General features: G+C 34.8%; 2 protein-coding genes across 3 annotated transcripts in view; both read left to right on the top strand.

The window, feature by feature from the left end:
- Positions 1-6,001: 6,001 nt before the first annotated feature.
- On the top strand, positions 6,002-22,070 carry LOC148947127 (trafficking protein particle complex subunit 2-like protein). 2 transcript variants are annotated; one of them, XM_089096893.1, is made up of 2 exons: positions 6,002-6,066; positions 21,644-22,070. In XM_089096893.1, coding segments are annotated over exons 1-2 (429 nt in total). In that variant the 5' UTR covers positions 6,002-6,064. The 2 variants fall into 2 exon arrangements, with proteins under 2 accessions (XP_088953019.1, XP_088953020.1); XM_089096894.1 differs by having other exon boundaries at positions 6,024-6,085.
- The window catches only part of THG (tRNA-histidine guanylyltransferase), a 24,181-nt gene continuing 22,986 nt past the window's right edge, over positions 22,067-23,261 (top strand). Inside the window, exon 1 of the mRNA XM_089096892.1 lies at positions 22,067-22,651. Coding sequence (XP_088953018.1) covers positions 22,067-22,651 — 585 coding nt within the window. The remainder of the gene's footprint in view (positions 22,652-23,261) is intronic.

Raw genomic sequence — 23,261 nt, 5'->3', positions numbered from 1 at the left:
TGGATTGGTAATCTGAATTTCTAGTGCCCTTTTAAGAGTCATAGGGATGAGAAGGTGGTTACCCCCCCCCCCAAAAAAAAATGTCTTGATTTCCCGAAATATATTGAATAAAAAATTTAGTGACTATGATTTTATTCAAAGTAGTCCAGAGATCATATAACAAGGCTTTTGGATTGATACAAACCACCGGAGTCTAGGGACGAGGGCTGTAAGTTATACTGCTGGGCATCTAAGGTTTTTGTGGAAGGAATGGTTGTTTAACCTTAGAAGAGGCTCATTTGCTTGGCAATTGGAAACTCTAGTTCCTTTTTAAGTGTCAAAAGTGATAGAGGGTATTTAGCCCCCCTCCCCAACAACCCCTCTTTTCACAAAACCCATCTGATTGAAGTTGTGAGACAGCGATTTTGTTAAAAATAGTTCAAAGAGCATATAATAATGTCTCTAGGGGTGAAACAGCCCCCCAGCGCCCTGGGGATAGGGTTGTAAGTTATGCCGTGTGGGCATATAAGGTTTTTATGGAATGGGTGGTCGTATAAACTTCAGATGGGACTCTTTTGATTTGAAATTGGAAGTTATAGTGCCCATTTCTATTTTTTTAATTCTTTTAAATGTTTTCACTTTTATAACTTTAAGAAATCAAAAAATTAATGAATATTTTAAGGAAAAAATATCAGCATATGTATACTAAACTGACAGTGCACATTCATTTGGATTTTTTCAGTAAAGTGCAAATTATATTCTGGCTTTTAGAAAGCATAGGGGTTTTGAACCCTACTCATGTTCATTTCTGCTCGTTTTGAGTTTGACTCGGTTATTTATTGTAATTTCTGTTTGTTTTGGGTTTCATTTATTTATTGATGCTGATTTGTGGTAGTTGTATGCTTGGTAGATTATTTGATTCTATTTTCGTTCATTTTTGGTTTAAAAACTTGTTTTGTGGAAAAAGTTTTTAATTAATAATCATATAAGGTTCTACAGCTGAGGTGTAGAACAGGGTGACCACGACGTCTTTAGGCTTAAGCCCGGGAGGGACTTAGCTCTCATAGAATTTACTGTTCTAAAATTGCAGAAATTACAGCGTCATTCCGCGGAATGTCATTTTTGAACAAAGGATTTGAATAGTTTTAGACTCGGATCTTCAAAAATTACATTTGTCCCGTCGCTGAACCATGGTCTTTCTGCTTCCCTCACATTTGGTGACTCAGTCGTATCTGCGGAGCTGAATGCCATCTGTCTTAACTTGGATGTTACTATAAATCCTTGCATTGTTTGCTAAAGTACCTTTTTTCTAATTAACTTTTAATCTAGTATATCCCTGCTTCAAAAGACAAACAGAAATGCTTATGACAAAGACTTAAAAACGATCATAAGGTAGCTCTTAAAACTGCAATCCCATGATAAACTATTGTATTTTCAAAACATTCCAACCCATTAATGTGTTGACTATGATTTGATGAGGAATTTACTAGCTGTTAAGACTGCCTTTATAACCACCAGCAATTCTGTGAGCCTCGGTATCAGAGATATTATCGGACAAAGAATATAAACAAATTAAAACCAACAGATATTATCCCCTTTCTCTTCAAGACATCAGGCAGTACTATATCTCATCATAAAAATAGTAACCCTTTTGTTAAACAGAGACGTGTTTAATTAGGAGTTGGCAGTTCCCCCATATGTCGCACTGGCTTCTCAGCTGATGTAATGAGCCGACATCTAGTATTTGACTACCAGGTCCTGTGCGAGATAATTGAGGTCTTCAAGCATATTTTCTGTAAGTAAGAATTATCCGGAACATTCAATGCAGTTCTCAAATATTGCTCTCCTCCTCAAAATGATTTTTCCTCTTCGTTCTTTTACAGTGTGTCTTCAACGGTTTTGCTTTATTGGATTGACCATATTTATAAAGCAGCATCAAAATAGAAAAAAGTCAGATGATAAAAAAAGCGAAAGAGTCTAAATTTGCCGTCATGCAAATATTACCTTGTGCAGAGGAAGACAAAATAGGGCTCTGGAGTTTAGACGTGAAGTGAGCGTAACCAGTAGGCTCGACGCCGTGCCAATTTATCGGTAGCACACCAGCGTGAAGACGGCGTGGCGATGCGCCGTCTGTCTATATGCAACCTTATGGTTTTGCAGTGATTTGTTGATTCTGATGTGCCAAGTAAGCTAGGTGCTAGGTAACTTGTAAAAATCCATCAATTTTGATTTCTAACTAGAAAATGGAAATAAGAGATCACAAACAGAGTAGGCAGTAATGTATTTAAGATAGGGTAGAGGCGGAATTTCATAATATTTTTGTAAAGAGTTTATTGTCTCCCTAACAACAGTCCTCTTTATTTCTTCCAGCATGGTTTGATATTTTATTTGAAGTAGCTCACAGCAATAAAAATTTTTGCCTTTACAAATGTTTTTTTTTCTTATACATCTATGTGATTTACATCATGAGCCGTAATTTGTCATTCCCTCGGTCATTCCATCCTGTCATGCCTCGGTCATTTTTAATAATAATAAAAACTTGGGTATAATACCTTCAATCGTTATTTTTGTTTTTAAACGCAGATGAAAACTTTACCTCAGATCAACGATTTCAAGTAAAGATTTTTTTTTTATCTTGGGATTAAGGAGTATCAATTTCCGTCTTTCAGGTGTTTCAGTATGCCATGGAGCGGCAAACTATTTAGAAATTAGTGAATTACAAAGTATACCTTTCCGTAAAAAAATTCTTCCTTCATAAAACGGCCTCAGAATATCCTGTATTAACAAAAGATTTGAACTTCTTGAATTTATGTTAGTATTGAAAAAGCCACAACAATTTTTATTTTTTTCACATTTTGTATGCTGAAAACTGGGGGGATAATACCTTCAATCGTTTTTTTTGTTTTAAAACGCAGATGAAATTTAGCAAAACCACCAAAACCTAAAATTAGTGAATTTGGTATTTTAGCATATCCGTTCCAGAAAATTCAAATGGATTTCGGAAAGACAAGAGGGATAAGACTACAATCTTGTGTGAAATTCAACTAAATCATAAACTTTTTTCAAATTTGTAGAACAATTCTTGATTTCTATTCGGCTTTAACTATATTTAAAATCTAGATATATCACTACGAGAGTTTCTCAGCAGAACGATGTCTAATATAAATGCTATAGGGTATCTGCAAAACGTTCTTGTTTGTGAGTTTTCTTCCTATCCCCCCAATAAACTGACTGCTTAGCTTCTTCTGCGTTCTGCTGCAAGAGCAAGAGATTAATAAGTCTGAACAAGATTCTTGATCCTGCTGATTTTTGAGTGTAGTTGCTTGTATTGTGCTTTTCCTTGAATGTACGTGTGTTATTATGTAGCATATGCCCTAAGACTTCTAAAGTATTATAGAGGACTCGGCTGTTTATTCAAATTTGAACTATACGTCAATCGGGGTGTTTGAAACACGTTTGGAACTCCTTCCTAATAAAAAAAATCGGTGGCATGCCGTTCGAGAAAAATCGGTGGCACGCCGAAAAACATATATTCGCGATAAAAAATCAAACATGTCTGGCATCAGGGTCGATTAACCAAAGCCCCTCTTATTTGAAGCTTGGGAGTAGATAGGCCTTCCTCAAACAGAAACCTAAGTCTCTGCTCTAAAACATATTAAAAGATTAGATCTGCTTAGTTACCGGGATTAGATCACTCCTCCTGGAGAAATCGATGGTTTGTCTCTTAACTCTGAAGATTACATCGATCCCGATGAAGCTCCAACTCACGCTTAGGACAAACACTCTGGAGAGCTTCAAGTCAAGTTTGAAGATTAGCTGAAAATGTTTGTTTAAAGTGAATTTGTGGATTTTTCAAATCAAAATATTCTTCAGTCTGCAAAAAAAAAAAAAATGCATGATCATTTCCATACGTGTTTAAATCCTAAATTCATATGATAAGATAAGGACTTTTTGAGTTTGTTTGTGTTTTGGATTTTGCGGGTAATATCGGTATTCGGAGAATAATATGTTGAAACACTGTACCAAGACGTATTCAATTTAGCCTACTGAAGAAGAATCAAACGGCAATATCAGTGAGGAGAATATTGAGGCGTAGAGGGGTCCCTCAAGGCTCGGCTCTGGGGCCTGATTATTATAATATTAGTGATTTCAACATCCCGTTGGACATTGGTGGTGAAAGAGCTGGTATATTTGCTGATGATAATGGTTTTTGGGTTATCACCAATTGCATAGAAGGAGGACAAAAGACTATTCAAGAAACACTTAACTCGTTAGAAATATGGGCAGGAGAAAACTGTGTTAAATTTTCAACTCAGAAAACCAAAGCAATGCTGATAACCAGGAAAAAGAACTTTTCACTACCTAACTTAATGCTGAACCGCTTACAAATATAATTTGTTAATGAATTTAAGTGGCTCGGTTTGACTTCTGATAAAATCCTAAGTTTCAAACCCCGTATAAAAACTTTTAAGACGGAATGCGAAAGACGGATAAATATCATGTAGATTTTTTCTGGTGCTAATTTTGGTCCAAAGCCACAATTTATGGTAGAATTTTATCTAAAATACATAAGACCCAAGATGGAATATGGTAGCCTGATATACTGCGCAGGCAGTAAGTCATTGCTGGAAGAATTAGAGACACTCCAATACAGTGCGATCAGAATAGCTTTTTCTGCAAGAAAAACCACTCCAAGGCCATTCATTTTATCAGAAAGCAGACTTGTTCATCTTGCTGCTCAGAGAGAAATACTAGCTTCAAAATATTGGAGAAAGACTTGGATTGCAGACAAATCCAATTCGATTAATTCCAGACTTCTTAAAGAAGGAAGATTATGGTGTTCAAGCAGAAAGATGCATGGATTAGTAACAGCCAAGGAAATTGTGGAACGGTACACAAATGAGTGCAGTGTAACAGAAATGCTGAAAATTCTGAATCTTAAGATTGTCCCGTACTTGAAAGCTAGAACAGTCCCTTGTGAAACTGAGTTCGAACTAAGGGATGGTCTTGACGTGGCGAAGTCCTTTGGAATGTCGAAAGATTCAAATTATGGCCAAGCAGTGAGTATATTTACGGATGCATCCAAGAAAGATCAAAAAGTTGGAGTGGCTTTTGTCATTCCCTCAAGGAATGTGAGGAATATGATGCAGTTCGACTCTTCAACAACAGTATATCAAGTTGAAGTATTAGCTATCGCCGAAGCTGTGAGATATGTGAATGAGAACGGGCTAAATGGGGAAATCTATAGAATTTGTTCGGACTCTAAGAGTGGCCTAGAGGCATTGAAAAATATTCATAAGTTTCAATCGGTTGCTCGAGAAATTATTTATTGCCCCAGTGATAAACAAAAAGTACTGGATAACGGAATTGAAATTGCGCTTGATTGGGGGCCAGGGCATGCAGATATAGAGGAAAATGAATTAGCAGACGAAGTGGCGAAAAGTGCAGCAGAAGGAGATGGATGTGTCTTACAAACCATTACTCCAAAGATTGTAAATAGAATATCTGAAATTATAAAGTTATTAAATGAAAAGGCATTCGAAGACATTAAGGCATTTTCAATGAATAGATACATAGTGGACAAGAATGACAAACGATTTAATAAAGCAGTGTATGGTGAACTAAGTCGGAGGCAAGAATATTATTTAGACTAAAATCGGGTCATGCAGCAACGCAAGCATATAGAGATAAATTTTACGGTGAAGATGGAAAATGTACATATGGCAGTGAAGAGGAGACAGTGAATCATATGGTGTTTCAATGTCTGAAAACGGATGAAAAAAGAAAACAAATAAGGAAGTTCATGAAAGAAAGAAGAATAGTGGTACCAGACGATTTACTAAGTAGTGAAAGATCTTCAAAAGACTTTAGTGAAGGTCTCAAATTAATATTCAAGTTCATAAAAGACATTAACCGAATAAATACACTATAGTGAAATATGTCAGTTTGATTCAGATGAAGGAAAGACTCTCAAGTACTCATTTGCGAGGGGAGGATTCTACGTTCATCATCATCGCCATCAAACGGTAATGGATGGATTTGCTAGTTAGTGAAGATAGGCTAGGCTACTGTTCTTGTTTATCAGATGTGAGTCTCTAACTGTTGTGTAGGTAACCAGTTTGGATTAGGACCAAGGCGCTACTATGAACTTCTTTTATTTTCAGGCAACATTTGGTTCAGTAGGCTATAAAATTAAACATCTGCTGTAGGCTAATAATTTCATTGGTAGGTCAGCCTATTTGGTAAATATTTACCAAATCATATTATTGAGTTAGGAATAAATTGAATACACCATTTGATGCCATTTTTTATGCTGATTACAAATATAATAATCATTTCTATTGGAAATGAATTTCAGCCCCCTCCCTATAGGCTATATGCCAATTCAGGGTAGCCTATAGGCCTATATTTCTACATTAGTGGGGGGGGGGTTAAAGTTCTACCAAATCATATTATTGACTTACGCATAAAGTGAATATACCACTTGATGCCTTTTTTTATGCTGATTACAAATATAATAGCCTAATCATTTCTATTGGAAATGAATTTCAGCCCCCCCCCCTATATATGCCAATTCAGGGTATATATTTCTACATTAGGGGGGGGGGGTCAAGTTTAAACTTACCTCCCATTTACATCAGAAACAAAATTTGCCCCCCCCTAATGTAGAAATATATACACTGAATTGGCATATATGGGGGGAGGGGGCTGAAATTCATTTCCAATAGAAATGATGGTCAATATATACCAAATCATATTATTGAGTTAGGACTAAAGTGAATACACCATTTGATGCCTTATAATAAGCATTTCTATTGAAAATGAATTTCAGCACCCCCCCCTATATATGCCAATTCAGGGTTAGGTTAGGTAGAGCCTATGTAGGGGGGGGGCTGAAATTAATTTCCAATAGAAATGCTTATTATATTCATAATCAGCATAAAAAAAGGTATCAAATGGTGTATTCACTTTATTTGAAACTCAATAATATGATTTGGTATATATTGACCAAAATGATTATTATATTCGTAATCAGTGTAAAAAAAGGCATCAAATAGTGTATTCACTTTATTCCTAACTCAATAATATGATTTGGTAGAACTTTACCAGGGGGTGTTGGCAATTTTTTTTTCTGATGTAAATGGGAGATAAGTTTAAACTTTACCCCCACCTACCCCCCCCCCTAATGTAGAAATATATAGCCTGAATTGGCATATATAGGGGGGGGGTTGAAGCTCATTTCCAATAGAAATATTATCATATTTGTAATCAGCATAAATAAAAGGCATTGAGTAGTATATTCACTTTATTTGTAAGTCAATAATATGATTTGGTAAAAATTTACTGCCTTTTTTATGCTCTTTACAAACATAATAATCATTTTTGTCACAAATGAAATGAAATTGAGACTTCTAGAGTAGAAAAACTGGTTTTTTACAAACACTGTCAAATCATTGGGGGAGTATACCCAATGGATATTATCTAAAAATTTCTATTCTATAGAATGTAAAAATAATATCCAACCATACTTAGTTATTGCCAAAATTATCCAACTAGTTAGCTATCTGAAAAATCCTTTTAAGCAAATAAGAAATTATCCAACTAGGAAAATAATTAAAATTTAAAAGAAAAATAGTTTTATCTTGCTAGCCAAATACAATAAAGCATAAGAGCCAACTTATTATCTCTAACTAGGTGGATAATACTTTAACTTAATGCTTGTGATATATATCTAACTAGACAGATAAGTCAATTCTTCATACAAATTAGTGATAATATCCAACTAGTTAGACAATTTTTTCTCTTAGACATAGAATAAACATCTAACTTGGTGGATAATACTTTATCCCAGCCCTTCTGATATTAATCAAACTAGGTAGGCTAGTTAAGTAACTTCCTGCCTAGTTAAATATATATCAGAAGATCTAAGATTCAGCATTATCCACTTAGTTAGATATTCTTGCATTGCCTAAGAGAAACAATTTATCTGGCAAGTTGGATATTATCCCAAAACTGCATAGCTTAATGGAATTTATGTATCTTCCTAGTTGGATATATATCAGTAGTGTTAAGACTTGGTATTATCCACCTAGTTAGATGTTCATGCTGTGCCTAAGAGAAATAAATTATCTGGCTAGTTAGATATTAACCCCAAAATGCTTAGAGAATCTTCTTATCTGCCTAGTTGGATATATATCAGAAACTCTAAGCAACATTATTGTCCAACTAGGTAGATATTCTCTCAGCCTAAGAGAAGCAATTTATCTGGCTAGTTGGATATTATCCCAAAACTGCATAGCCTAATGGAATTTACTTATCCTCCTAGTAGGATATATATCAGGTGTGTTAAGACTTGGTATTATCCACCAAGTTAGATATTCATGCTGTGACTAAGAGAGAATATTTATCTGGCTAGTTGGATATTAAACCAAAACTGCTTAGAGAATCTTCTTATCTTCCTAGTTGTATATATATCATAAACTCTAAGCAGCAATATTATCCAACTAGGTAGATATTCTCTCAGCCTAAGAGAAACAATTTATCTGGCTAGTTGGATATTAACCCCAAACAGCTTAGAGAATCTTCTTATCTGCCTAGTTGGATATATATCAGAAACACTAAGCTACATTATTATCCACCTAGTTTAATATTCTTGCTGTGCCCAAGAGAAACAATTTATCTGGCTAGTTGGATATTATCCCAAAACTGTATAATGAAATTTACTTATCCTCCTAGTTGGATATATTAGGAGTGTTAAGACTTGGTATTATCCACCTAGTTAGATGTTCATGCTATGACTAAGAGAAATGAATTATTTGGCTAGTTGGATATTAACCCCAAACTGCAGTTAAAGTTTCCTTGTCTGCCTAGTTTGATATACGAACGACTTTCTAATCTACATAATGCTCCAATGTTTCTCTTTTTCTCTATGTTTAAGAGAATCAGTGGACCAGGCTATTTTTATGTAAACCCAAAACTGCTGCCAGTATCTAATGGTATACAAATCAAGACATCTATATTAAATTCCAAGCAGCATCATTATCCACCTATTTAGATATTCCTGCTGTGCCTAAGAGAAACAATTTATCTGGCTAGTTCAATATTATCTGAAAACTGTGTAATGGAATTTACTTATCCTCCCAGTTGGATATATATCAGAAGTGCTAAGACTTGTTATTATCCACCTAGTTATAGTTACATGTTCATGCTGTGTCTAAGAGAAATGGATTATCTGGCAAATTGTATGTTAGCCTAACCCTACACTGCTTAGAGAATCTTTTTATCTGCCCAGTTGGATATATATTCCAGAAACACTAAGCTACATTATTATCTAACTAGGTGGATATTCTTGCTGTTCCTAAGAGAAACAATTTATCTGGCTAGTTGGATACTAACCCAAAACTGCTTAGAGAATCTTCTTATCTGCCTATTTGGATATATATCCAAAACACTAAACTATGTTATTATCCAATTAGGTAGATAGGCTAATCTGTATATTCCATAGACAGTCAAATATTCAGCTAGGTAGGTAAAGGTATAAGAGTCCTAAAATTGTTAATATCTGTTTAGCATGATATTTCATCTTGATACTAAGTGTAGTTGGATATTATTTTTACATTCTATAGAATGTAATTTTTTTAAGAATATCCATTGGGCACCTTCCCAATCATTTGTACCTTTACCCTTCTTCTATTAAGGGTAGGGGTATTAAGGTGAGATTTTCTGGAAATATTTATGGGGATGCTGAACTAAATCAAAACACACTATGTGTATGCAGGCTGTAAAAGAGAAGACATCAATATCTCAGGAACAGCTTAGAGTATCAAGTGGACACTTTCAGGGCATGTTGAGAGGGAAGTTGAACTAACCAAAAGGCTTAGGATATTAATTTTAAACTTTCTGGTCATGTTGAGGGGGATGTTGAACTAGATCAAAGCACACTATGTGCATGCTCATTATCAAAAGAGCATATTAGCAATATCTCAGGAATGGCTCAGAGAATACTATCAGGGTATATTGAGGGGCACTAACTCAAAAGGCAATATTTGAATGCTACTTCTGCCTTAACTACTACTACTCCTATTGGTCCTACTACTATGGCTATTGCTATTGTTAATATTAAGAGTATTAAGGCAAAACTTCCAGTGAATGGTGAGTACAGTGTTGAATTAAGTTGTTCAGGGCATTTTGAGGGGGATGCTGAACTAACTCAAAACACACTATGTACATGTTGGTTATCAAAGGAATGCATCAGCAATATCCAAGGAATGCCTTTGTGCATTAAGCCAAAACTTTTAGGACTACTAATGTTACTGCCACTTTTAGTACTTCATCTATTACTGCTACTGGTAATATTGAACTACATCAAAATAGTTTTAATGCATCCAGTTTGTTAAAATTGCATAGGCAGATATTGTATGACTGGAATAGAGTATAAAATGGAAACTTTTAGGGAAAGTTTGTTTTGCTTTAAAACTAAATCTATAAACATTACAATGTATCAAGAACAGAATAGGGAATTAAGTTTAATTTCTTAGGGAAAGTTGGGGGGAGGGGGTAAGCTAAATCAAAATGTACTATGAGTATCCAGATTGTCAAAAATGCATATTTGCAATATCCCAGAACAGCTTAGGGTGTTAGGTTGGATCTTCAAAAGACACAATGTCCATCCAAGTTTATTGCCTATAAAGGTATTTAGTTGAAACTTTCAGAGCATGTTGAGGGGTCTGTTTGACTGGATATCGATGTTAGAAGGGCAAATCAACAATATCCATTGAAATGGTTAAGAGTATTTAGGGAAAACTTTCAGGGGATGTTGGGGTGTATGTTAAACAAAGTCAAAATGCACTATATGCATCCAGGTTGTCAAAGGGCATCTCAGTAACATCTCAGGGATGCCTGAGGGTTTTAAAATTGAACCTTTCAGGGCTACTACTGCTACTACTTGCATCTGCAGCTACTTGTGACTGCAATTGCAACTACTTGTTGCTGTGACTGCAAATATTTTACACAGTGACTGTGACTTGGGACTGCAACTACTTGTTACTGCCCTCTGAATACTTGGAACTGCAACTACATCTTACTGTGACTATTTGTAACTGCAACTGCAATACTTTTGACTGCTACTACTACTACTACTGCTGTTGAACCACAGGCAAAGATGCAATATCTCAGGAATGGGATGGGGTGTTAAGTTGAAATTTTCAGGAGAAGTTGAGGGGGATGTAAAACTAAATCAAAATAAACCATGTGTACCCAGATTGTCAAAAAGGTGTCTGTGCAATATCCAAGGAAAAACATAGGCTTTAACATTGAAAATTCAAGGGTTATTTATGGGGATGTTAAACTAAATCAAAATATTCTATGTGCATCCAATCATTTCCAAAAGACCTATGTGCAATATCTGGGAATGGCTAAGGGTATTAAGTTCAAATTGTCTGGGCTGGTTGAATGGGAAATTGAACTAAATTAAAATGTAATGTGTGCATCCAAGGTTGTCAGAAGAGTTTCTCTGAGATAACAAATTACAAAAAAATGTTTTCTTTTGTACTTTTTACAACAGTGAAAATAAACATAAAAATGGCAGTAAAATTAAATTTGGAACTGATGAGCTTTAATTAATATAATCTAATAGCAATTAATTTCATTATATATCAAATATTCATTTTGATTTTATTAGGTCTTTCCAAGAGTGTTCAGTACAAATATTGTTTTACTACAAACACTTCCCTAACTGTACAAGTCTAAAGTACACTGCTTCATTGGCACTTCACTGAAAACAAATTATGTTAGAAATATTTTCGATCCCAGTTATTACAGCTTTGAAGATGAGAATAAAAATTTATAAATACTTCATAGCATTTATACTTCGATAGCAAAATATTTTTGTTTGTCTTAAGCTTGATTTGCATATTCAATTTAAGCTTTACTTGTTTTAAGATTTACTTATTCATTTATATTAGTACATGTTGTATGTTTTTTTGCTATGGTTGTTTATTTAATTTCTGTTCGTTTGGGGTTTCATTTATTCTTTAACAGTAATTTCTGGTTGTTTTGAGTTTGAATTTTAATATTTATTTTTATCTGCGAATCTTAAGTTTAATATAGCCTTTACTTTTCTTTGAAAAACTTCTTTTTTGGAGAGTTTTTTTTTTATAATTTATCTAAGGAAAGGTTAAGGTAATTAATTCAGAAGTTTCAGGGAATGTGGAAGGGGATGGTTAATTAATATGTATCTATACTAAATATGTAAAGTGATGAGTGTTAGAATTCTGTCAGCCCTATAGAACCCAACAGATTATGCAGATTTTCAACCCATATATTTGAATATTGTTCCCCGTACCCCATCCATCCAATACATTATATTAAAACTAGAACTATTATAAAAAAGTGTTGTAAAATTTAACTAAACATATAACTAAGATGCTAAAATTTAGATTCTTGTTGAGATAAACCAAAAAATTAAAAATATTATTCTCTTAAGGCCAATGTGCCTATTTCATTGGGATGACAATGTCACAGCCTTTCAGATGACAACGTCACAGCCCAAAAACTGGAATAGTATCACCCGTCAATAGTAAACACCCGGTAGGCCGGTATAATGATAAAAAAACCTTCGTCTTCAGAGGTGAAAATACAGCGGATTGACACTTGTCAAACCAGCAGGCAAAGGACAAGCTTCCAGGAGATATCAAATCGTGTCCTGGACAAGATATCTTGTCTTGAAAAAGCCGAAAGTTTTCGATAATTTGAAAAGGAAAAAAGAATAACTAATAAAATGGTTCTAGGCGTTGACACCCCCCACTTCCGGGGAAAATGCACCTGAAAGATGCCCCCCCCCCCCCCCCGTGGATAATTAGGCTTTTCAAATTTGAGAATTTTATTTGAGTTGTTTTTTTTTTTTTTAATTTCCGTAGGGGGAAGGAATTTTTACGCTTATGTATTATGCGCCACTCACTCAAGTTTAAGCTGTGTAAAACTAGAGAACAAACCCGTTTCTTCGTTAGTTTCTTTCGGTTTAGCGCAAGACAAGACAAAGACACAAAAGAAAGACCGCATCGAAATCTCAAAGCCGCTGTAGATAAATAGGTTTCCGCTGCATAGTGAGATATTACGTTACAAAGATTTAAACTTTAGTATTTTGGGGTTTAGGTGGACTAAAAGATATCTAGGTTAGGTTAGGTTACGTATTGGTGCTTTCCAATTAGCTGGTATCCACGCGATAATGCAAAGATTAGATAAAACCTATTATTATGCTATGATAAGTGACTGAACGAACATGGATGTTGAAATTACAAGTTGGGATTTTCCAAAGACAGAAAAAGAGTGGGTTATGCCAAAGACAGTACCCACTATATTACAGCGTTTTGGGCGCATAATTGTAATTTGTAAATCTTATAATTTTGTTTATAAACCATTATATTTTGATCATATTTTGTTTTATTTTAGTACCCCTGTTTTAGTACTGGGCATCTGTCTCGCGTGGAGCAGACTAACAGGTTTTTATCCTATCTGATTTTCGCATTATCGCGTGGGTACCAGCTAATTTAAAATCACCTACTTATTTAATATTTGCTATGCTTTACCCCCCCCCCCCTAATAGTCTAAAATATACCACATATTTTTTTATGAACTATTATATTTTAATCTTATTTTTTTTTATTTAACTAGCATTAACGAAGCGTCCCTTCTCGCGTGTGTACCAAGATTCTATACAATTACCATTTGCGCCATATATTTGCACATAATGAGAGGGGGGGGGGTAAAGTATTTGGACAGTTTGAAGCCAGAAAACAATTCCTACTTCGTAATATGCAGAATAATTGTATTTAACACATTTTCTATGCAGACCCGCTATACTTTACACCCCCCCCCTACGTGCAAATCTATTGCCCAAATTTGTTTCTAAAGTAACGAAGAAACTGGTTGGTTCTCTTGTTTTACACACAGTGTAAACTGGAGCGAGTGGCGCATAATACACAAGTACCAAAATTTCTTCTCCCTACGGAAATTAAAAAACTAAAACTCAAATAAAATTCTCAAATTTGGAAAGCCTTATTTTCCACGGGGGTTTATTTTCTTGGGGGAGGGGATTTTCCGCCGGGGGTTAATTTTTGCGAGGCGGTATTGCATTGTTTCTGAACTATTATATTTTCATCTTATTTTGTTTTATTTCACTAGCATTAACGAGACCTCCCTTCTCACGTGTGTAGCCAGATTCTACACAAGTACCACTTGGCTATATATTTGCACATAAGGGGGGGGGGCAAAGTATTTGGAGATTTTGATGTCAGAAAACAATTTCTACCTCGTAATATGCATAATAATTGTATCATAAACATGTTCAATGTCGGTCCGCTATACCCCCCCCCCCCTAATGTGCAAAAAGAATTCTCGAATTTTTTTTTAAAGTGACGAGGAAACTGGTTTTTTTTCTAATTTTTAATATAGTTTAAAATTGAGGGAGTGGTTCATAAAACACAATGACCAAAAGTTCTTCCACCGAAAAAAATTTATAAACTAAAACTAGAATAAAATTCTCAGCTTTGGAACGCGGTCTTTTTCACGGGGGGTTATTTTCTGGGGGGAGGGGTTTTCCGCCGGGGGTTAATTTTTGCGATGCGGTATTGTATTGTTTCTGAACTATTATATTTTCATCTTATTTTGTTTTATTTCACTAGCATTAACGAGACCTCCCTTCTCGCGTGTGTAGCCAGATTCTACACAAGTACCATTTGGGCTATATATTTGCACATAAGGGGGGGGGCAAAGTATTTGGATTGTTTGAAGTCAGAAAACAATTCTTACTTCGTTATATGCAGAATAATTGCATCTAACACATTTTCGATACAGACCTGCTATACTCCCCCCCTCCTTATGTGCAAATCTATTGCCGAAATTTGTTTATAAAGTAACGAAGAAACCGGTCTTTTCTCGTGTTTTACACATAGTGTAAACTGGAGCGAGTGGCGCATAATACACAAGTACCAAAATTTCTTCTCCCTACGGAAATTAAAAAACTAAACCTCGACTAAAATTCTCAAATTTGGAAAGCCTTATTTTCCACAGGGGGCTATTTTCCTGGGGGAGGGGATTTTCCGCCGGGGGGTAATTTTTTCGAGGCTTTTTTATGGTGGGGGGGTATTTTCCGGAGGGTAATTGCTGGCCACCTAATAAAATAGCGTTGTAAATACGTTTCAAAAACTTACACTCTCTATACTAGAACTCTCAATTTCTGATCTAATGAGCACCCTCTGAAGTTTCTACGATCATGAGACGGAGGTGGGGATGGGGAAGGGTATTCCATCTCTTATACGAAACAGATTATGTTCATTTTGGGTTTTAATGTTACTCTTTATATTCATAATAAAAGCATAGACCAGAAATATTCCCAGAAATCAAAAAGGAGTATATATCAATTTCACATTTGATACGTTTTTTAAAGTTCCTTTTGTACCCCCTCTCCCTAAAAAAATACGTCCTCACCCCAAAAAAATCCTCGTTATGACCTCGGGGATTATACATCAATTCCTACCTCCACACTCTCCTCATTTTCCCGTTAGAACTAATTCCGATGGCTCAATGAGAGCTGGTATGTTTTGGCATCAAAGTGCACCCTTTGAGGTATCTCCCTCCTCCCTAGCTACAGAAAATCATAGAACCTCATTATAGAAGTTCAAGCGCCTTTTTAAGTTTTATAATTTGTCCATTGCTTACAGATAGTATCTGCTATTGGGAAACATACGAACATTATTCGCGGGGGAGTTTTCTGCAGCGGGGTGGGGGTTGTTTGTTTGGGGGCATTTTTCAGGACCAATTTTTTTTTGCGGGAATGTATTTGCCATTGGGGGAGGGACCTAGGGGTTATTTTATTGCAGAGCAGAAGTCTAGAACCATCTTTGCCATGGAGCAGCGATAAATTTTAAATGAATAAATTTTCTATCAATAACGGTTCTGTCCTAAGACCAAGGATTTGAATGAAGGAGTCTGGGTACTCGCTTGATCGTAGCAAACAATGCGTATCAGAAACTGAATCTATTACAAGAGAATAATACTATGGATAATAATTAAATTTTTAATCTAGCAAAAAGCCGATGGGTTCAATGATACACCAAAGAATACACCAAAAAAGAAGACACATTACTTATTCAGAATAAATTCTATTGTTTAGAATTAAGAACATCTTTCACAACCAGTAAACTTGGAAGTATACCATTAGCAACGACGGTGCTTTGTCTTAGGTGAGGGACTGCTCTGGCACAAAAGAGATTCGTATATTTTCACTTAGCTGAGGTGTTGTTCTCATAGATTTTTGGTGCACACTGACTTTTCGAACAGCTTGTTAGCTTTTAACTGTTCCTTTAAGATATTTTTGCCATGAAAGGAGATTTTTTACATATATTTTTTCATTTTCTTATTATTTTCATTTTTTCTTCTTGTTGGCCTATCTGCTAAATGAATATGCACCTTTAGACTGGATCAAACAAACGTCGGTCCTGAAGTGACGACTGTTAGATCTTTTAAATATCAAAGCTGTAAAAGGGCTTTCTTAATCACAATACTAATAAAAATATATATTCATATTATTTATTATTAGTTTTGTCCCACAGGCTAGATCTCCAAATTGTAAATACCAGGTGAGATGAAATATGCCTTGTCATGCTGCAAACAGACCTATAAGTAAGTAGTATGGGCTTCAGCCTCAAGGGTACATTGAAGCTGTTTTAGTATTTATTTTTATTTACCATTTGGACTAAACTGAAAAAAGGCCTGACTTTAGAAGTTCTAATGCCCTTTTTAAGAGTAAAAAGTGATTCCAGGGCAACCACCCCCCCCCCACCACTTTGCTGTCCTCCCAGAGCAATCCAATACAAAAATTTTGAGACAGCCATTTTGTTCAAAATAGACGAAAAGGTCCAAAAGCTATGCCTTCAGGGATGGCATAACCCCCCAGAGCCCCTGGGCAGGGGCTATAGATTTTGCATGTTGTCCATTGTTTACGTATAGGGTTTGTTATTGGGAAAATATGTTTAAACCTTGTCTCCAAAAATGCTAAGAGTATTTAGGTAAAAATCAAGGCAATGTCAAGGGGGTGTTGAACTAAATCAAAAAGCATTACGTGCATGCTTATTGTCAAAAGAGCTTATCAACAATATTTCAGGAACTGCTGAGGGTATTAAGTTGAAACTTGAATACATTGTAAGACCACACTGGCTATACATGATGTTAGAAGCAAAACAAAGAAGAAAAAATACATAATAAATGAAAAAAAAAACAGAAAAAACGAGGGTGGTTGTCAGGCAGTGGAACAACAATGAATTGAAAATAAGGAGATATTTCGACTAGGACCTCCACAAAGTTGTCTTCAGTGCTCAGAAAAAAATAAAATAGAGATACAAGAGATATTTCCTTAACCCAAAATTTACAATAACTTAATATTAAAAGATTCAAACAACATTTCTCGTCAGTTTAATTTTAAGTAATCTGTCTACATATGTAATGAAAATCAAGTTTGCTGGCAAACTAAATCTTTTGCTAGGCAAAGAATTTTTGCCCAATCCAATTGGTGAATCGTCTTTCATTCATTCTGGCTTGCTTTGATTCAGTGCCCTTTCTCTTCTTGTGAAGTTTACTTCAACAGGTTATATTTTGTTTTCTAGTATTAAAATTTGGTCGCATAGTTTAGTCGAGAAAATAAACATCAAGCCCAAATCTCGATTCTAAAGGAGATTAAATAGAAAAAAGAAGATTTTTAACTGAAAGTCAGGAGTGACATTAAAACTTAAAACCAACAGAAATTATTCAGTATTTGAAGGCTTTCTCCTCCTCAACGCCCCGCTCTTTACGCTAAAGTCTTTTATTAGTTTAAAAAATAGAGTTGGGAGAAAGAGTCAAACTTCAGCTTAAAGAGCAAGGCGCTGAGGAGGGGACAGTCCCTTTCATATACAGAATAATTTCTGTTCGTTTTAGGTTTTAATGTCGCTCTTTACTTTCAGTTAAAAACACTTGTTTATTTTATTTAATTTCTGAACGTTTTTCAATTAAGTCAGGTTCGAATTTGGCACTTTTTAAAAAGCTTCCTATTTTAATCAAATAGCCCAGAGTTTCAGTTGCCATTTTATAAAAATTGGCACTAACAGTCGCTAACAGTATGAGGAGGGGACAACGCTTCATATACGAAAAACTTCTATTTTTTAGTTTTAATGTTGCTCCTTACTTTAATTTAAAAAGACTTGTTTTTTTATTTAACCAAATTTTGGCTCAGCGTTCATAACGGAACTTGCATATTAATCTTGACAAAGTTTCCCCCCATGTAAAATTCCCTCTGGTTACTTTTAACTTTTTTCGAATGAGCCCTCTCCTGCTTCTCTAGTACCATTGGCTCGATGTGATCGATCACCCAATTGCGTTTACGCTTTTAGTACTATTAAAAAAAACTTCATATTCTAATTAAACAACCCCCTTTGTTTCATGAGCCGTTCTTAAAAAATTGGGACAAACAATCAACTTCTCAGAGAAGAAAAAAAAGAAACTACGGTGAGCAAATTTCGAACCTGCAATAGAAGAACATTTAGAAATTCAATTTAAAAAAAGAACAAGTTTTTTTTTAACTGAAAGTAAGGATTGACATTAAAACTTAAAACGAACAGAAATTATTCCGTATTTGAAAGGGGTTGTCCCTTCCTCAATGCCCCGCTGTTTACGATAAAGTTTTTTATTAAATTAAAAAGCTGAGTTGTGACAGAGTCACACTTTAGCCTAAAGAGTGAGGCACTGAGGAAGGGACAGCCCTGTCATATACGAAATAATTTCTGTTCGTTTTAAGTTTTAATATCACTCCTCACTTTCAGTTTTAAAAAATCTTGTTTTTTATTTAATCTCTAAACGTTTTTCAACAATTGCAAATTCGAATTTGACTCACCGTACTTGAACACTTAAAACGGAATTTGCAAATTAATTTTGGCAAACTTTCCCCCTGTGTAAAATTTCCTCTGGAAACTTTTAATTTCTGTTCGAATGAGCCCTCTCCTACTTCTCTAGTACCATTGGTTCGATACGATCACCCAATTACGTTTAAGCTTTTGGCACTTAAAAAAGCTTCATATTCTAATTGAACAGCCCTTTTGTTTCAGGAACTGTTCTTAAAAAATTGGGACAAACCGTCAACTTTTCAGAGAAGAAAAAAAGCAAAAAAAAAAAAAAAAATAAACCCGTATCTGTGATCCTTCTTCTGGCCAAAAATACAAAATTCCACATTTTTGCAAATAGGAGCTTGAAATCACTACAGGAGGGTTCTCTGTTTCGCTGAATCTGATAGTATGACTTTTTATTAAGATTCTTTGGACTTTTAGGAGGTGTTTCCCTCATTTTTCGAAAATCAGGCAAATTTTCTCAGGCTCGTATCCTTTGATGGATAGCACTAAACCTAATAAAACTTATATATTTGGATTCAGCATAATAAGCCGGTTTTCTTTATTGCCTATTGATTAAATATTCTGTTTTTTAGAGTTTCACTTACTACTTTACTATTGTTTCGGTTTACTACTGAGCCCCGTCGCTCAATAAAAAAACAAACCAGCATCCATGATCTTACTGCTGGCAAGAATAGCAGAATTCTACATTTTTATATATAGGAGCTTGAAACTTCTACAGTAGGGTTCTCTGGATTCTGAATCTGATGGTGTGCTTTCATTGTGATTTCTTGAATTTTAGGGGTGCTTCCCCCCTATTTCCATTTCCAGCAAAATTTCCAAAACTACAAAGCTTTGCAAATATTCCTTTACTTAACTTAAATTAACAAAACAAAACCATCAAAATTAACTTAAAAACCTTTTTTCACAAAAAAGAAACCTTTTTTCACAAAATATTTGTAACTCAAATATAACTACTACTACTACTAACAACTCACCGCTGCACCAAGCCACCTGAGGCCAACACAGCTACGCACGATCCTTCCCCATCCCAATCTATTCAAAGCCTCCCTTTTTACACCTTCCCAGGAAGTTCCCATTTCCTTTCAATCTTTCTTTATGACGTCCTCCCACCTCAGACGAGGACAACATCTAGCAAATCTTCATCCGCTTATCGGAGCGCCCATGCATCAGAGTCATATTTGACCACTGTCATAACTGTAGCTTCCAATATTCTAGTCTAGGTTTGCAGACTTATCTTGCTATTCTTCCAAGCTTTTTTCAAGTGTGAAAAAAGCTCTGAGCCTTGGCTATTCTACTTTTAACATCTTCACTGCTCCCATCATCGTTACTAATAATGCTACCAAGGTAAGTGAAGCTGACCACCTGATCAATCTTTCCGTTAACCAACATTACCTTTTCATCTTCACTTATTCCTAGCCTTAGCTACTTAGTCTTCTTAACATTAATTTTCAAACCTATCCTTGCACCCTGAACTCGTAAAACCTCTAAAAATTCATTCATTTTGATAACATTTTCATCTAGGATGCTTAAATCGTCAACATAATCTAAGTTCAGGAGATTTTTTCCTCCCCATTTGATTCCGTGGTCTCCCATTGCCTTTCCTGTGCTCCTTATGACAAAGTCCATCAAAATAATCCATATAAAGGGGAATAGAAGACAACCCTGCTTAGCTCCTGATTTAATGCAAAACCAGCTGCTAACCTTATTTCCTACTTTAACCGCAGCAGTGTTATTCTTGTATATAGCGCACTAAATCACTTTAATTTATTTATCTGGTATACCATACAAGGATAAAACCTTTACTAAAGCTCTTCTATCAACAGAATCAAATCAACAGATTCTGTTAGCTTCAAGTTTTATTTTATTTTAATCTTGCTAATTTCAATATATCTTCGTTTTATTTTTCAAAGGCTCATTTATAGTAATATATGCTAATGTTATGTTTGACTTGATTATCCACTTTGATTTCTTGTTCATTATTTCATTTATTTATTCGTTATAATTTCTGTTTGGTTTCAGTTTAACTTATTATATGGCTTTATTTCCACTTTTTGGGTTTAGATATTGCTTTTTACTTTGCTTTAAGACGTTTATCTTGGGAATCCCTTTATTTAAAATTGATGAATGGCAAAATCAGGGGCTTAAGTCTCTTCATTTGCTATTTAACGTTTGAAGCTTAAACATGTAAACAAAAATATGGGTAATATTTAGATCATAAAGTAATTTTAAAATGAGCTATCTTGAATGAAAAATTAATAAAATGTTAGAATTTTTTCTTATAATCAAGCATGGGTGAATGCAGAGAGAAGATTTAAGAGAGTCATACCAATTAACAATAATTATGAAACAATTACCCATATTAAAGAAAAGCATTAGAGGCTTATCATTTAAAAAGGGATGCTTTTGAAAGGTTGAAATTTTTTATGCGAACGTATTTCCTAAGATCAGTCCCTGCATAATTAAAGTTCAAAAGCCCTCCTCTCCAAGGTATATTATGAACAGAATTTTCTATAGGGTGTGTTATCAATCCTGCAAAGTCTTCTGTTGATTTATGCCAATTTTCTTCAAGCCTATGGTCAAGGAGATGGTCTGTTGTTGCTATTTGTGCATAGCTTAAAATTTCTAATTAATTCTAAACGTCAGTAGGTGTTACCTATAGTTAAAGGGCTGATCCGTGTGTAACTATGACTATGGTATTGTTTCCACTTTTGTGAATGTTTATTTTCTAGGGATAGAATGGCACTTTGTGTGGGAGTAATCAGCTCAAAAAATGAGCCGTTAATAATTTCGTGTAAAAATAAAGAAGAGGAGTTAAATTTTCAGTACATGCTCCACACTTCCTTGGATTTCATTGATGGGAAGCTCTCAAGTGCTACTAAAGCTAGTGATGCTAGAGATCTTTACCTTGGATTGCTAAATAGCAATGAAGATGCTAAAATTTTTGGATATGTTACAAATACTGGTGTAAAATTCATGATTATTATTAGTGCTTATGATACTTCTATAAGAGAAATCGATATTCGAGCGATGTTCAGGAGCTTACATTCAAATTACATAAATCTTGCATCTAATCCTTTCTACATTCCAGGTAATGTGATTGCTAGTAAAAAGTTTATTGCGATTCTTGACAGAATGGTGAATCAGAATGTAATATGAAAGTTGTATGTCAAATTTTTAGTTTTATAAGTAGAAGAAATTTTAGTGCTGGAACTAAAATGGCTAAAAGCAAGTTTGAGTATGTTCGTGAATTTGAATCCAATGATCGCTGTCTGCCAAACACTTGGATGGTCGTGAGACTAGATGGGAAAGGCTTTCATAAATTTGCTGATAAACATCATTTTGAGAAGCCTAATGATAAAAATGCTCTCAGTTTAATGAATGAAGCAGCAAAATCAGTGATGAAAGAATTTAAAGAAATAACTCTTGCATATGGACAAAGTGATGAATATAGTTTTCTTATTAGAAGAGATCATGACTTATATAACAGAAGAAGTTCAAAGATTTCTACAATTTTTTGTAGTTTATTCACTTCTGCCTACGTCTTCCATTGGAATCAGTTTATGGTGGGTAAAACTCTGCTTTATCCTCCTTGTTTTGATGGGAGGGTTATATTGTACCCTGATGAAAAAAATGTGAGGGACTATTTCAGTTGGAGACAGGCTGACTGCCATATTAACAATTTGTATAATACTACTTTTTGGAGTCTAGTTTTGAAGGGTGGAATCACAAATCAACAAGTAAGTAGCACCTGACCAATTTTTTATAACAAATGTATGTTCTGGACTCAATCTAGTTCTTAGCGTTTTGTATTTGTTGCGAATAATTTCAAATGTAAAAGCAATCTGCCTACTTTAAGGTAGGCTAATGCCAAATTTGCTCCAATATACTTAAACTTTTGTCTGAGTCTAATTTAATCCTCTAAGAAAACCTTTAATTACTTTACAAATTAGCTTGCGTTGAAGTTTTGTAATTCTGCTCTGTGACTGATGCTAGTTGTTCCCACTAAACCCATGTTCAAGCAATAAAATTACTTTCTTTTGTCAGTTTTCAGTTTCCTATTAGCCTTCAGTTTCCTGTTAGCTTTTATCATTTAGCCTTTTCGTTTCTGTATAGTTTCGTATACTTTTATGTTAGCTTTTTCAGTTTTCTTGCATTTATCAGTTTTCTTGTAGCTTTGTCTCTTATATTAAAAAAAAAATGATTTCTTGAAGTCGAAGCTATAAATGTCTCAGGGGATATTTAAGCTGTTCACTTGTCAGATCAGTTAATTGTATGAGGCAAAGTGCCAGAAAAGTTTGAACATGAAGATGGTCGATATTGCTAATTTTATGTGGACTGTATATTATT

The sequence above is a fragment of the Artemia sp. Qi Xiang Cuo genome, chromosome 11 (assembly GCF_049724085.1).
Source record: "Artemia sp. Qi Xiang Cuo chromosome 11, ASM4972408v1, whole genome shotgun sequence".
Classification (NCBI taxonomy): domain Eukaryota; kingdom Metazoa; phylum Arthropoda; class Branchiopoda; order Anostraca; family Artemiidae; genus Artemia; species Artemia sp. Qi Xiang Cuo.
Note: the sequence above shows the minus strand (reverse complement) of the source record. Positions and strands in the feature narration are given on the sequence as shown.